This window comes from Prionailurus bengalensis, chromosome B3, assembly GCF_016509475.1.
Source record: "Prionailurus bengalensis isolate Pbe53 chromosome B3, Fcat_Pben_1.1_paternal_pri, whole genome shotgun sequence".
NCBI classification, from domain to species: Eukaryota; Metazoa; Chordata; class Mammalia; order Carnivora; family Felidae; genus Prionailurus; species Prionailurus bengalensis.
The window spans coordinates 6,120,706-6,135,553 of NC_057355.1; the positions used below are offsets into that span (position 1 = coordinate 6,120,706).

The following is a 14,848-nucleotide window of genomic DNA, read 5'->3' on the forward strand; positions in this document are numbered from 1 at the left end:
ATAAACCTTTCACAACATTATTATTTTTAAAGTTTATTTATTTTGAGAGAGACGGAGACAGCATGAGCAGGGGTGGGGCAGCGAGAGGGAGAGAGAGAATCCCAAGCAGGCTCCACACTCAGTGCGGAGCCGGACACTGGGCTGGAACCCACAAACTGAGATCATGACCCAAGCAGAAACCAAGAGTCAGAGGTTTAAAAGACCCGGCCACCCAGGCGCCCCTCACATTGTTTTTAATGGCCATTTAATATTCCTCATGTGCAGATAGAACAATGCATTTAAGGATCATCTCGTTTCCGAATGATTAGTGTGTGTCCCGTTTTTCCCTGCAGTTAACATCGCTGAGATGTACATTCTTGAGGCTTTTCACACATCCCACAATCCTTTTATTATAAATTCCAAAACTGTAAATGCTGGGCCTCATGTTCTACACATCGTAAAGGTTTTTGCTCCCCACTGCGGTACAGTCCTCTGGACAGGTGCTTCCGATTCGCAGCTCTATAGCTGCAACAAGGGACGTGCTCCACCTCACCCCAAGTCGTTAAAAGAAAGGAAATCTACAAATTTGGGATCGTCACATGGATTTGCGCTGAAGATTCCTTAATTCCACCCCTCGCTACCTACCGTGGAGAAACGGCCCTTTTGCACCAGCAGGCATTAATATTGCCTGCAGCGTTGTTATGTATATAGTACTGAAAATCAAAAATGAACTTCACGTTCCCTAAGCGGACAACGGCTAAATAGGCTGGTATCTCCACGCTGCGAACCGTTCTGCAAGTGTTAAGGGGAGAGGCAGGACTGCACGTTTTGCGTGGACGGGGAGAAGGGGAGACGGGGAAACAGGGAGCCCCCCGCCGCCCAGTCGCCCGGGAGCGCGGCTGCTGTCAGGGACTTCGGCTTCGGGATCTGCTTTCCCGACGTGCTCCGCCCGAGATTCTGCAGCAAGCGGTCCGGCCGGCCGAACGGCAAGAGATCCGGGTTCGCGCCCTGGCCAGCCCCTGACTGGCAAACCGGTGCCAGCCGAGGTGACGACGCTGCCCAGCCTCGGGGTCCGCAGCGGCCCGACCCCCGCCCCCTCCCCGCTAGCCCACCCTGGCGCTTTCTCCTGGGGGTGCCGGGAAGCCGGACTCTTCGCGGCCGGGCCCCTTGGGCGCCGGGGCACGTTTCCGCCGGCCGCGCTCAGCAGCGCACCAAGCGGAAGTGGCCGTGTTGTGGCGGAAGTAGGTGCTTTGTGGGGGCCGCCGGCGCTGAAAGGAACGTGGCCCGCAAAGATGATTCAAGCGATTCTGGTTTTCAACAACCACGGGAAGCCGCGGCTGGTCCGCTTCTACCAGCGTTTCGTGAGTGCGGCCCAGCCTCGTCACGTCCCTGCAGAGCGTCCGCGCCCCCCTCCCTCCCTCCGGCCCCACCTGCCGTCTCCCCACCTCGGGCTCCCGCACCGGGCGTGACCCTCGCACCCGTCACCCTCCTTGCGGGACCGGGGTCGGCGTCTGGCCTCACGTCCCACCCCCGCTCAACCCTTCCTGGACCCCTCCATCTCTCTGCCGTTTAGTGACATTTCTCCTTGCGTCTCGGGGCTCTCTAAAGGACGGTTGGGGGGGGGGTGTGCCCCATTGAAAACTTCACCCATCTAAGCCCCTTTAATCTTGTTGGTCGTACGAGTAGGAAGAAATATGCAGCTTATTAAAGTTATTGCTTTAGCCCAAAGATCTGGAAACGTGCTTTCTTGGGATTATTTTGCTTCAGTGCTGGGTGGGACTGCCCAGGGACTGGATACCCTTCCTTCTGTAGAGTTGAAGAAAGTCAGCTTCCAAGTGGGAAACGGTGAGAAATTATAAAGGCTGCCGCGTGAGGGCTCCATAAACGATCACGGAAATTTGAGTTTCCCCAAAAACTCCTCTGGGAAAACAAACATCATTCTTTGTCTCCTGACCCCCAGCGTTGTATTTCTTCGCGGCGAGGTTTCAGAAACGTTACATACGTTATCGGTGAAACGCAAGAGGGTTAAAAGTCAGAAAACTGTTCGGGCCTCAGCTCACCTTTTTTTTTTTTTTTTTTTTTTTAACCCCTGTGTCTATTGACCCTGTGTTACTTCCCTTTGTGTGTGTGTGTGTGTCAAATAGGAATGAACAAAATAATTTTACCTTTTCATAGAATTTTTAAGCTAGATTACATTTAATAATTATTTCCAGATAAAAATACGATCATTCACTACCACCATTTAGTTTGTATTTGCATTTGTGTGTGTGTGAATTTTTCTTTTTTTTTTTCTTTTTTAGGTTTTTATTGAGAAATAAATCACCCACATGTCGTTCACCTATTTAAAGCATACAGTTCAGTGGATTTTAGTACATTCGCAAAGTTGTGGAACCATCCCCACGGTCAATTTTAGAACATTTCCATTTCCGCAAAAAGAAACCACTACCCATTAGCACTTATTCCCAATTTCTTCTTCAGCTCCTTTAGCCCTAGGCGACCACTAGTCTACTTCCTGCTTCTCCCAATTTGCCTATTCTGGACATTTGATATAAATGGTATTCAATATGTGGCCTCTTTCACTTAGTATGTTTTTAAGGTTAATCCCACTTGTGGCATGTATTCATGCTTCATTCTTCATTGCCAAGTTAAATTCCATTGTATGGATATACCGCCTTTCAATTGTCCATCAGCTGATGTTTCTACCTGTGGCTCTTGTGAAGAATGCTGCCATCAACATTCATGTACAAGTGTTTCTGTGCACATGTTTTCATTTCTCCTGGTTATAAATCTAGGAGTAGAATTGCTGGGTCATAAGGTAACTTTATGGTGAACCTTTGGAGGAATTGGCAAACTGTTTTCCACAGTGGCTGCACCAATTTACATTCCCATCAGCAATGTATAGGAGTTCCAATTTGTCCACCTCTCTATCAACATTGGTTATTATCTTTTTGAATAAAAATACTGTAATGGGTATAAAGTGGGTTCTCACTGTGGTTTTAATTTTCCATTCCTCTAATGAACATCTTTGCGTGTTCTTATTCGCCTTTTGTAAACCTTTAGAGAACCACGTTAGCCCATGAGTCAAAATTGACCTTGAAAACTGCAGAGTACTAAAAGATATGCGGGACTGTTAAAGTACTTGAGGCTTGGAAGCAAGTGGTAGTCCGTCTTTTTGTTGAAATCAGAAATTAGTTAGCTTTACTGTTTCATACCACTTTCCCTCTGTGGCCATTTCCACCTAGGGTCAGGTAAAAGGCTTTGTTTGGTTTGAAAGCTGTTTTGGTCAGTTTAAAAAAGTGCTGATTCTTAGCATGTTTTCTGTTTCCAAGTACGCAGAGTTAATCCTTTACAGCATCCTGGCGTACTCAGACTTAGAGTGACTAGTCTTCATTCATTTAGTAAATAACAGAGGGCCACTGTATGTCCATGTTGAGTCAAAGTTCTGAAAAGTAATTTCACAATGACATCCTCTTGTTTGGTTCTCTTTCTTTTAAATAACTGGTGATTTCAAACAAATTCAGTGCTGTAGAAAGAAGGCATTAACGTTACTTCAGTCTAGTTTCTGACTCTAAGGGCAAGTCCCGTCTGAAGATTTTCTTAAGCTTTGCTACTCAAAGTGTGATCTCCAAACCAGCAGCTTTGGTATCACCTGGAATGAGATACCGTCTCAGGACTTACCCCAAACCTACTAAATTGGAACCTGTATTTTGATAACATTCCCAGGTCACTGGTCTACAGCTTTTTATTACTTTTGTCTTAATGATTAGTTTCTTCCTGCCATCATCCTTTTTTAAAACCATACTTACTGTGAACCTCCTCTGTATAAATAGAAATCAGTGTAAGTTATCAAGAGATGTTATTACAGTTGAGCTTTCTTGTATATAGTAGTTAAAAAAAAAGTATAACTCGATTCCAAATTCTAATCTGTAAATAGAATTTTTTCTGTCTTCCTCAGTAACACCTCATTATACCATATTGTCAGTGCAAAAGATGGAAAATTCGGTTTTTAAAAACAAAATTACATGATTACATCTTGACCTCCTTGAAGGGTTAGACCTATTGACATTGGCATAGATGTTTTCTAGGGGAAGACAAAATATTCCAGGACTGCTCTTCTAGTTATTCTTTGATCTTTTAGGAGAGTTTATCAGTTCTCCTTTCCTTGGTTAAGTATAAGGAAGTATCACCTTACCTATCAGGACAATAATGGTTAGTGACTAGATACCTAGGTAAATATACCCTATCTTAATTCCTGTAACTGAGTCTTAATCTATTTTTCCATAGATTTCCCTTTTATTTTTTCTTTACTCATCATTTTTTATTTTTTCTGAAAACTGGTACCAAATGTTCCGATAATTCCCTGCTTGGAAGCATTTCTCTCCCTGTGTATCCCCATCCATGGAATGTAGTTTTTCAGACCTCCCCACTGAGTCACTTTATTTATTTTATTCCACAGCCAGAAGAAATTCAACAGCAGATTGTCCGAGAGACCTTCCATCTAGTTCTCAAGCGAGATGACAACATCTGTAACTTCTTGGAAGGTGGAAGGTAAACTATGGGTTTCAGTTTTCTACCCACACGTCTACTATTCGGTGGCCTTCATCGCTGTTTCCTCAAGTGGCGGGTGGGTGCCTGAGTTGCCCAGGAAGAGACCCACTTCCGTTTGGAAGCTGTTGCTTGGTTGTGCTTCATCTAGAGGTTTGGTTCCTGGGAAGATGGCAGAAGAAAAGGTGAGGTCAAGTGGCTTTAGGCATCTCTGCCAAATTTGGTTGCTGGTCCCCTGGGAGAAATGGCCTATTGTTTGGCCCATCCTCTCCTTTCTGTTGAGCCCGTTCTCATTCTTTGGCACAGGGTTTCTTGGAGATGTGTTTAGTTAGGATGCAGCCATTTAAATGTTTCCCATTTTCCACAGTTTGATTGGTGGCTCCGACTACAAACTGATCTATCGGCACTATGCTACACTGTACTTTGTGTTTTGTGTGGATTCATCCGAGAGTGAACTTGGAATCTTGGACCTCATCCAGGTATGTGTAGTCAGCTAATGATGGCAGCCAGTAGAGAATTCGCCCTGGATTTTTGCGTAACCATCCTGTAGGTCTTGTTGTCAGTCTCTTTATTGACACTGGTAAGAGTTGCCGGGTGTCCACCATATGGTACTGTAAGAAAGCTCCTAGCAACCCGTAAAAACTCTTGGAACTTTTGGACTCCTTGGTTTCTACCTGCTCTCTCCCTGCCCTTGGTTTTCATGTACGATTCTGACACCCAATTCCAATTTGTCTGTTCTTCCCCGACACCACCTAGCAGTTAGCTCAGTTCTCTGTGGTGTCCCACAAATGAGCAGGTGTCCCACAAATTTGACTCTGTTCTGACGCCATCTACCTGGAGATAGATAGACACGACACCACTCACAAGTCCAGGTTGTCTGTCACCTGTGCTTCTGACTGGCTGGCTGTAGATCAGAGGTTCCCATGACACCCTCCTTGGGTTTGATTAATTTGTTAGAAGGGCTTATAGAACTCTCTAGAAGAACATTGTACTTACTAGATTACCAGCTTGCTGTACAAGGATGCATGGGGCAAGGAAAGGGGAAAGGGCATGGAGCTTTTATGCCCTTCCCAGTCAGGCCACTCTCTCCCATCTCCATTAACCTGGAAGCTCCCAAACCCTGTCCTGTTGGGTTTTTCCGGAGATCTGGGGTGGGACTGAAAGTTCTGATCCTCCGATTGAATGGTTGTTTTTCCTGGCAACCGGCCCCCATCTTTAGGTGCTTTCCAGAAGTTACCTTATTAACATAAACAGGACACCTTTATCACTTAGGAAATTCCAAATTCCTTTATCACTTAGGAGCCCTGTGTCAGAAATAGGCATGAATACCAAATATTTTCTTATTATAAATTATAGTAGCATACTATAATTAGAAATTTTCTTCAGCTATCAAACCAAATGATATTTAAGAATTCATACATTTTATTTTCACTTGTAACTCTAGCCTAAGACAAAGAGGCTTGATGTTTTAGTTAGTCTGTGCAATCTTAACATAGATCAACATGATTTTTTTAGGCTTTTTAAAAGTTAGAAATGGCTTACAGATCGTTTTTCATTATCTTCATGGAAACTGAGATGCCTAGGGACCCTAGCTTGAGAACCATTAATTTAGTATAATTTCGTCATTTTAGATTTTTTTTTTTAATTTTTAATTTTTTTTTTTTTTTTTTTTTTTTTTCAACGTTTATTTATTTTTGGGACAGAGAGAGATAGAGCATGAACGGGGGAGGGGCAGAGAGAGAGGGAGACACAGAATCGGAAACAGGCTCCAGGCTCTGAGCCATCAGCCCAGAGCCTGACGCGGGGCTCGAACTCACGGACCGCGAGATCGTGACCTGGCTGAAGTCGGACGCTTAACCGACTGCGCCACCCAGGCGCCCCTAGATTTTTTTTTTTAAAGTAATCCTGCACCCAATGTGGGGCTCCAATTCACAGCCCTGAGATTAAGAATCGTATGCTCTACCGACTGAGCCAGCCAGGCGCCCCTAATTCCATCATTTTATAGGTGAAATTTTAGGCAGGCTTCCTTTAAGTGACTCGAATAAGTTACTTAAGTAGAAGGCACTGAAGTAGAAGCTTGCATTAAAACCTAACTAACAGAAAAGTAAACTCTCTAGCTATAAAAATACAAACTTTACATTCAGAAAATGACTTAAGGTGATTAAGAGTTCATACATTTTATTCGCGTGTCGTACGTAACGGTATAAATAACCTAAAAAAGACTAATCTCTCAGATAATTTTTAAAACTTTCTTTTTTTTTTTTTTTTTTAAATTTTTTTTTTTCAAAGTTTATTTATTTTTGGGACAGAGAGAGACAGAGCATGAACGGGGGAGGGGCAGAGAGAGAGGGAGACACAGAATCGGAAACAGGCTCCAGGCTCTGAGCCATCAGCCCAGAGCCTGACGCGGGGCTCGAACTCGCAGACCGCGAGATCGTGACCTGGCTGAAGTCGGACGCTTAACCGACTGCGCCACCCAGGCGCCCCTTGAAACTTTCTTAAAATACCTGAGTCAGATTGGACACTGAGTCAGTGTGGTATAATAGAAAGAACTCCAGATCTAGAATCATAGAACCTGCATTTGAGTCACAGACCTACCATCTGAATGTAGAAATACCAGGTTGTAGGATTCAATTATGACGATGTATTTTATAGTATTTTAAACTATAGAATGCGATAGAAATGTACATATAAGTGTGTTAGAATAAAAAGGAAATATGTGATAATATATTTTGAAAATTGATATCTGTATTAGATATCTATATCTATACCTATATCTATATTATAATACCACACTATATATATTACATTATATTACCATATTACACTATATTACTATTATCACTATATTACAGTATCTATATTAGCAAGAAAAAGAAATTAACTTTATAAGGTAATGGACATTTATTAAATAGTGTGCACTGGATTTGGGAAGATAAGTAAAAGGGTGAAAATAATAGGAACTAAAGGAAAATGATAGGTTTGATCTTTGAAAAGACAATAAAATCAACAAATAGTTGGCCTAATATATTGAGGATAAAAGTCAGAAAACAACATGTTTTTAGAGGATGATCTGCATAGTTGTATTACTAATGTATTTGAATAGCTGACGTCAGAACATGAATACCAAATGAGATCAACAACAAGGCTCTTAATCCAGCATCAGGATGAAATAAGAAAGGTGTAAAAAAGAACTGACTCCTGGGACAGCTGGGTGGCTCAGTCAGTTAAGTGGCCGACTCTTGGTTTCAGCTCAGGTCATGGTCTTGTGGTTTGTGGATTCGAGCCCTGAGTCGAGCTCTGCACTGACAATGCAAAGCCTGCTTGGGATTCTGTCTCTCTCCGTCTCTCTGCCCCTACCCGTTCGCGTGTGTGTGCAATCACTTACTCTCTCAAAATAAATAAACTTTAAAAAGTATGGGGCACCTGGGTGGCTCAGTTGGTTAAGCATCCAGCTTCAGCTCAGGTCATGATCTCATGGTTCGTGGGTTCGAGGCCCGCATTAGGCTGTGTGTGGACAGCTCAGAGTCTGGAGCCTGCTTCAGATTCTTTGTCTTCCTCTCTGTCTGCCTCTCCCCTGCTCATGCTCTGCTTCTGTGTCTCTCTCAATAAATAAACATTTAAAAGTAAAACAAAAACAAAACTGTCTCCCTAATAGATTCGGTAGAATTCTTTTTAAATGTTGAAGTACAATAAAACCTCTATCTTGTAAAAGGTATTTCTTAAACCGAGAATAAAAACATCATACTACTTAAGCGATTTTACAGTGTAAATGGTTTGTAATCCAAAAGCCTTGCAAAAAAATATTTTGAGTAATATCGCATATTAGTTTTGGTACAAAATTACTAAAGAAAATCTTAGCCAATAATCACTTGTAGCAAGGAGTCACCAGACCTGGCTTTTGTTTCTTTCTGTCCCATTAACAAGCATTGTGGCCTTGGGGTGCCTGGGTGGCTCAGTTGAGCGTCCGACTTGAGCTAAGGTCATGATCTCACAGCTTGTGAGTTTGAGCCCCACATGGGGCTATGTTCTGACAGCTCGGAGCCTGGAGCCTGCCTCCAATTCTGTGTCTTGCTCTCTCTCTGCCCCTCCCCACTCACATTCTGTCTCTCAAAAATAAACAAACATTAAAAAAAAAAAAAAAAGCATTGTGGCCTTAAATCTTGGTTGGCTCTAGGGTTCTTGTTTTATGTTTTGGCTTGTGTGTGTGTGTTTGTGTGTGTGTGTTGATTTACAGTATACTAGTTCTTAGGGTCTGTTACAGCAGTAAGAAAAATAGTGGAGACTGATAGAGTTGCATCATAGATGCCAAGAGAAATGATTATCCAAATTATATTCCCGAAATGCTCTTTTTTTAATTTTTTTATTTAAAAAAAAATTTTTTTTAAGGTTTATTTATTTTTGAGACAGAAAGAGACAGAGCATGAGCAGGGGAGGGTCAGAGAGAGAGGGAGACACAGACTCTGACACAGGCTCTGGGCTCTGAGCTGTCAGCACGGAGCCCGACGCGGGGCTCAAACTCACAGACCGTGAGATCATGACCTGGGCCGAAGTTGGACGCTCAACCGACTGAGCCACCCAGGCGCCCCACCGAAATGCTCTTGAATTGAAATAAGAAACATTATTATTTGATTATGTAGTGCATGTTTATTTATTTATCATAAACTATTTGTTGTTGAGGAAATAAACCATGTTTACATGGTTCAGGATTTAAAAGGTGAACCAAGAATATATAGTGAAAAGTATTTTTCTTCTTTTCTCCAGTACCTAGTTTATTTTTCTAGAAGAAGCAAATTTTAGGGTTTTTTTTTCAAGGTTTTATTAATTTATTTTATTTTATTTATTAATTAATTTTTATTTTATTGTTTACATTTATTTATTTTTGAGAGACAGAGCACAAGTGGGGAAGAGCAGAGAGAGAAGGAGACAGAATCCAAAGCAGGCTCCAGGCTCTGAGCTGTCAGCACAGAGCCTGATGTGGGGCTTGAACTCACAAACTGTGAGATCATGACCTGAGCCGACATCGGACGCTTAACCAACAGAGCCACCCAGGCGCCCCAAGATTTTATTTATTTACTCATTCATTCATTCATTCATTCATTTAATAAAGTAAACTCTGCACCCAGTGTAGGGCTTGAACTTATCTCGAGATCAAGAGTCACGCGCTGTACCAACTGAGGCAGCCAAGCACCCCAGCAAATTTTAGATTTAAAACCAAGGACCAGTGTTTTCTCAGGAGAGAAATCTGTAGGCATTCATGAAAACAAGGATATCTCTTACTATTTACTCTAATTTGAACAAACATTTGTAATGAGTTATAAAAAAGGAAGTGAACAAGTAACATGGTAAAGGAAGAGAGATGAGTTGTCACTATAACATGGCCTGATTATATACCTAGAAAACCTTTAAAAAAAACCAGCAAAAATTATACCAAGTAATGAATGATACGGGCAAAATGGCAGAATATGAGATAAATTCATCAAAATTGAAGTTTTTTTTCTGTTAAAACAGGTAGAAAAACCTTAATTTAAAAAAAAAAACCCTCACAGTAGTGATAAAGGATATTGAGTGTTTGGAAATTAATTTAGTGTGGAATACTTAACATTAATTCCAATAAAATTATAAAATATTAAAGGAAAGACATAAAAGAATACTTAAAATAAATGGAGCTACAAGTCCTCTGCTTGTTGGGAAAAGTCAAGCAAAGGTAATAATAGTAATCAATAAATTAAATGGGAAACCAAGTGTAATTGCATCAGAAAATCTTACAGAACTTTTGGTGAAGGGAAAATTTATCAGGAAAAATGAATGGCCAAGCAATGTAAAAGTACGTTTTGAGGGAAAGAGGTCAGCAATTAGGGATTGGCTTTGCTAGGCTTCAGAATATATAATGATTACAGATGAAATTATTACCTGCCTAGGAAATCTGAAACAATCAACTGGTAAACCATGAGAGCTATTAATAGAGTTCATTATGGGGACAAGTTTAACATATAAAAATCAATAGCTTTTCCTTAGCAATAATAAGGAAATATTTCAAGGGGCCCACTCAACAAAAGCAAAAAGGTCCATAAGATATCAAGAAATAAACGTAAAACATGTGTAAGATGTACATGAAGAAAACTCTCAAAATCTACCAAAAATATGAAAAAAGAGCAAAATAGATGAATTAAACACACCCTTTGCCTGTTGAGAAAACTTACTACGATGTCCCTTACTTCCAGATTATCCATTTACTGAAAACCCAATCAGAATCCCTGTAAGATTATTGTTTTTAAAATTATTAAAAAAAAATTTTTTTTAATGTTTATTTTTGAGGGAGAGAGAGACAGAGCACAAGCAGGGGAGGGGCAGGGAGAGAGGGAGACACAGAATCCGAAGCAGGCTCCAGGCTCTGAGCCGTCAGCACGGAGCCCGACGCGGGGCTCGAGCCCGCGAACCGTGAGATCATGACCTGAGCCAGAGTTGGAGGCTCAACCGACTGAGCCACTCAGGTGACCCTAAAATTATTTTTATTGTGTAACATGTATATACAAAAAAATAACGCTAACTGTGCTGATAAATCTAAAAAAGCCAGTAAAATGAAACTGTCACCCAGATTAAGAAACAGTGCACTCCTAGTGCCCTCAGGCTTGTGCGTGCAGTTCCTCGCTTCCATCCCCTCATCCGTGGCATCCTTCCTCCGGCATTTGAGTTGCTCACCCCTTTGCTTCTCTTCACATCTTTACCATGTGATGTATATTCCCTAACTGCTGTTTGTCTTAGTTTGGAAAATCTGAGTGGCAAGCACAGACAGCTGTGGGAGGCTAGTGTCACTTGGCCACTTCTCCGTGCAGGCCTCCGAGAGAAGGTCAGCTGAGCAGAGTGTCTGGGTCACGGTCTGGCTTCGGGATCCCTGAGAGTGGCCATGAGCTCCTTCTGGGGACACCCGAGGGCAAGGCGCGTGAGGGAATCTGGAGAAACAGAGCTCGCCGTAGGCGGGGCACCTGGCTTTGGCATTCCAGCGGAAACGTGGTGAGGAGGAATCGACCACGCCACGTTTTCTGTTTCTCAGCGTGTCCCGACCTACCTCTCTTTTCCAGGAGTGAGTCAAAGCAGAACGTTTCAGTGGGGGCAATTTGAGTGTCCTTAGCCCATCCGGCCGTAGGGGAGTAGGAGAGAAATTAGATTGTCTCCATTTTTTTTTTTTTTTAATTAACACAGACAAGACTACTGCGTGTCTTTATGCGGACTGTTGGGCCAATTTACAGAATAGACAGAAAACAGAATTTGTGAGTCAAAGGTACTAATATTTCTAATTATAATGCATGTTGCTAGGTGGATATACGGAAAAGCTATATTAATTTATAATGTCTCCAGGAGTATTTGAGTTCATGTGTCTTCCTACCTCTAACATTGAAATGTGTCATTTTTAATTTCTACTCTGAGGTAGAGTGCTGCCTCACAGATGTCTGAATTTTTATTTTTAATAATCCTGCCTACTTTTTCCACGTGTAGATTTCCATTGTTCTTTTCATATACACCTATTATAACATAATTGAACCACTTGTCCAGTAAAGTCTAGAACCTGGTTTATAGTATTATGTTACATATGTTCTAAGATGCACATTTTTTTCACACTTTAATGACTGCAGCATCAGGATGCATATTATATGAGATGACCTCTCACGATTATAATTGACATCATTTTCATCTTAGCACACAAATGATTTCTCTTATCAAAAGTAATTATCTGTATATTTTTTAGTTTATTTTAAAACTAACATTTTTTTCTGAGTTATTCAATGTAAACTATCCATTTTACCTCCCTTTGTTGAAGAAACCTTAATGTATAATGTGTTTAGAGTAAAATTCAAACTCCCTGTCAGCCTACAAGGCCTGACGTGATCTGGCTCCTTTGTCCTTCTCTGTCTGACCTCATCATACTCACTTTCACCTTCACACTACTCTAGCCATTTCAGTCTTCTTTCTGTTCTCAGACACAAGTGCAGTTTTGCTTCAGGGCCTTTGCACTTACTCTGTCCACTAGAACACTCTTGCCCAAATCCCTTTCCTCTATAGCTCTTCAAATGACTCGCTTCTTTAGCGTTCGTGACTTGGTCCAAGATCCTGAGACCTTCATGACGGCCTATCTGAAGTAACCCCCATCACACCATCCTGCTCATTTCCTTCAGAGCGCTTATGATGGTAGAAAAGATCATGCTTATGTGCCTCGTTCTTCCCACACTCAGAACGTGAGCCAGCCGAGAATGTGACTTATTGACCAAGGTAGCCCCGGAGTAGAGTGGTAGGTGTCTAGCACATAGTAATCAGTCACTAAACATTGGTTGAATAAACTGTATAATACATAGTGAGATTTAGTTTTTACTCATTGTTCGACTAAGTTGTGTTTCTTTTTCTGCATGAGTTTCACCCTGTTTTATTTATTGTCGTTAATATAAGTTCATATACTTAATAAGACTTAATATCCCCCTTGGGTGCAGTTCTCTTTCAATATATTCACTGATACTTATGACCATTTGTTCATCTGGATACATTCTTGAATAATTTGTAAAGGTTCCAAAAGTCTCTGTTGGATTTGTACTTAGAAATGTATTAAAAATAGCATTTCTTGGGGCGCCGGGGTGGCTCAGCCGGTTAAGCGTCCGACTTTGGCTCAGGTCATGATCTCACGGTCCGTGAGTTCAAGCCCCGCGTCGGGCTCTGTGCTGACAGCTCAGAGCCTGGAGCCTGCTTCAGATTCTGTGTCTCCCTCTCTCTCTCACCCTCTCCCATTCATGCTCTGTCTCTCTCTGTCTCAAAAATAAATAAACATTAAAAAAAATAAAAAAAAAAAACCTTTAAAAAAAATAGCATTTCTTTCCACTTCTTCATTCTTCTTTCAGATCTTAAAGTTTTTTTTTTCAAAGAAGGTCCTAATATCTTATGGTTTATTCTGAAATTTTAAGATATCAAGCTTTTATACGTCATTATGTTCACAAATATTTCTTACACAACATTCCCTTTAATTCTCAATTTGTGACTGACACTGTTCACTCTCCACTAAAACTCTGTGCTTATCTCCTCTACTTTTTCACTAGTTATAAGTTTATCTTCCTATCTCAGTTGTTTTCAATTAAAAAAATAAATGCATTTTTAAGCCTTTTAGAACAAAGATTTATTTCAGTATATGTTGAGGTATGGAACCAAGTTACTTTTTTTCCATATCGTTATCTAGTTTCTCCAAATTATACGGCCTCCCATTGTTTAAACTTAACTGTCTATATACATTTAGGCCTATTTCTGGAATTTCAAATATATTACTTAGTTTTGGGTTTTTTTAATTATACAAGTAGTACGTGAACATATTCTTTCTTTTATAAAAGATTCAAACAGCAAGTTTATTAACGGAGAACGGAGAAGTCCTTCCCTTAGCATTCATACCCCCTCACTCAAACACCACTCCCCTTCCTAGAGGCAGCCGCTATAAAGTCTTTAAATGCATGGATATACAGGGGCCCCTGTGGGCGTCTCAGTCACATATGCGTCAGTCTCGATTTCGGCTTAGGTCGTGATGTCACAGTTCATTAGTTTGGGCTCCACGCTAACAATGCAGAGCCTGCTTGGGATTCTCTCTCTCCTTCTCTCTCTGCCCCTCCCCTGCTAGCACTAAATAAATTTTAAATGGTAATAATGCATGCATATATATACACATCATATACATTTACTTTTAAAAATAAAGAATAGTCACACTACATGCTTCTGTAACTTGCATTTCTATCGCTTCATAATAAGTCTTGCAGCTTTGTCCATTTCATATATTCTTTTTAGTAGTGCAGGATTTTTCCGTAATACAGGTATGTCATAGTATTTTATTCAGTACCCAGTTTCTCACTGTTTTAAATAACACACACCCTTGTACATTCATCTGTATGCCCATGTGTTAGTTTCTTTGGTAGGCTCTTAACATTTGAATTGTTGCTTTGATTAAAGGGTGTGCACTTTTTAATGTGATAGGTTTCTCCCAGAAGGCCTGTTTCACCATCATGTCACCAACTTTCAATGTTAAGAATATTCTCAAACGTTTGCCAGTCTGATAGGTGAGAACCTAGAAATTCATTGTCTTCCCAAGCTTTCTTGAGTGTTGCTGAAGCTGCATGTCTTTTAGTGTTTACCAGTCGTTTATACTTGAAAATATCTGACCACATCATTTGTCCGCTTTTCTAATGGCCATTTGTTTTATTCATTGGTAAGTGTTGCATTTTTTTCCTAACTTCAAGGGTATTAAATCCTTTTTCTATTGTATTTATTGCAAATATTTTCTCCTAGTCCATTGTTCTTTTTT

At 40.9% G+C, this 14,848-nt stretch overlaps 1 protein-coding gene across 3 annotated transcripts in view; it reads left to right on the forward strand.

Annotated features, from left to right (window-relative positions):
• Positions 1–1,194: 1,194 nt before the first annotated feature.
• The window catches only part of LOC122467559 (AP-3 complex subunit sigma-2), a 58,907-nt gene continuing 45,253 nt past the window's right edge, over positions 1,195–14,848 (forward strand). For 2 of the 3 annotated variants that reach the window (XR_006293014.1, XM_043553940.1), the window contains exons 1-3: positions 1,195–1,340; positions 4,436–4,527; positions 4,892–5,003. Coding sequence is in view for 2 of the 3 variants with exons in the window: in XM_043553940.1 (XP_043409875.1) it covers positions 1,272–1,340; positions 4,436–4,527; positions 4,892–5,003 (273 nt within the window). In the remaining variant the exon portion in view is untranslated. The remainder of the gene's footprint in view (positions 1,341–4,435; positions 4,528–4,891; positions 5,004–14,848) is intronic. The other variant, XM_043553941.1, reaches the window with a different exon arrangement.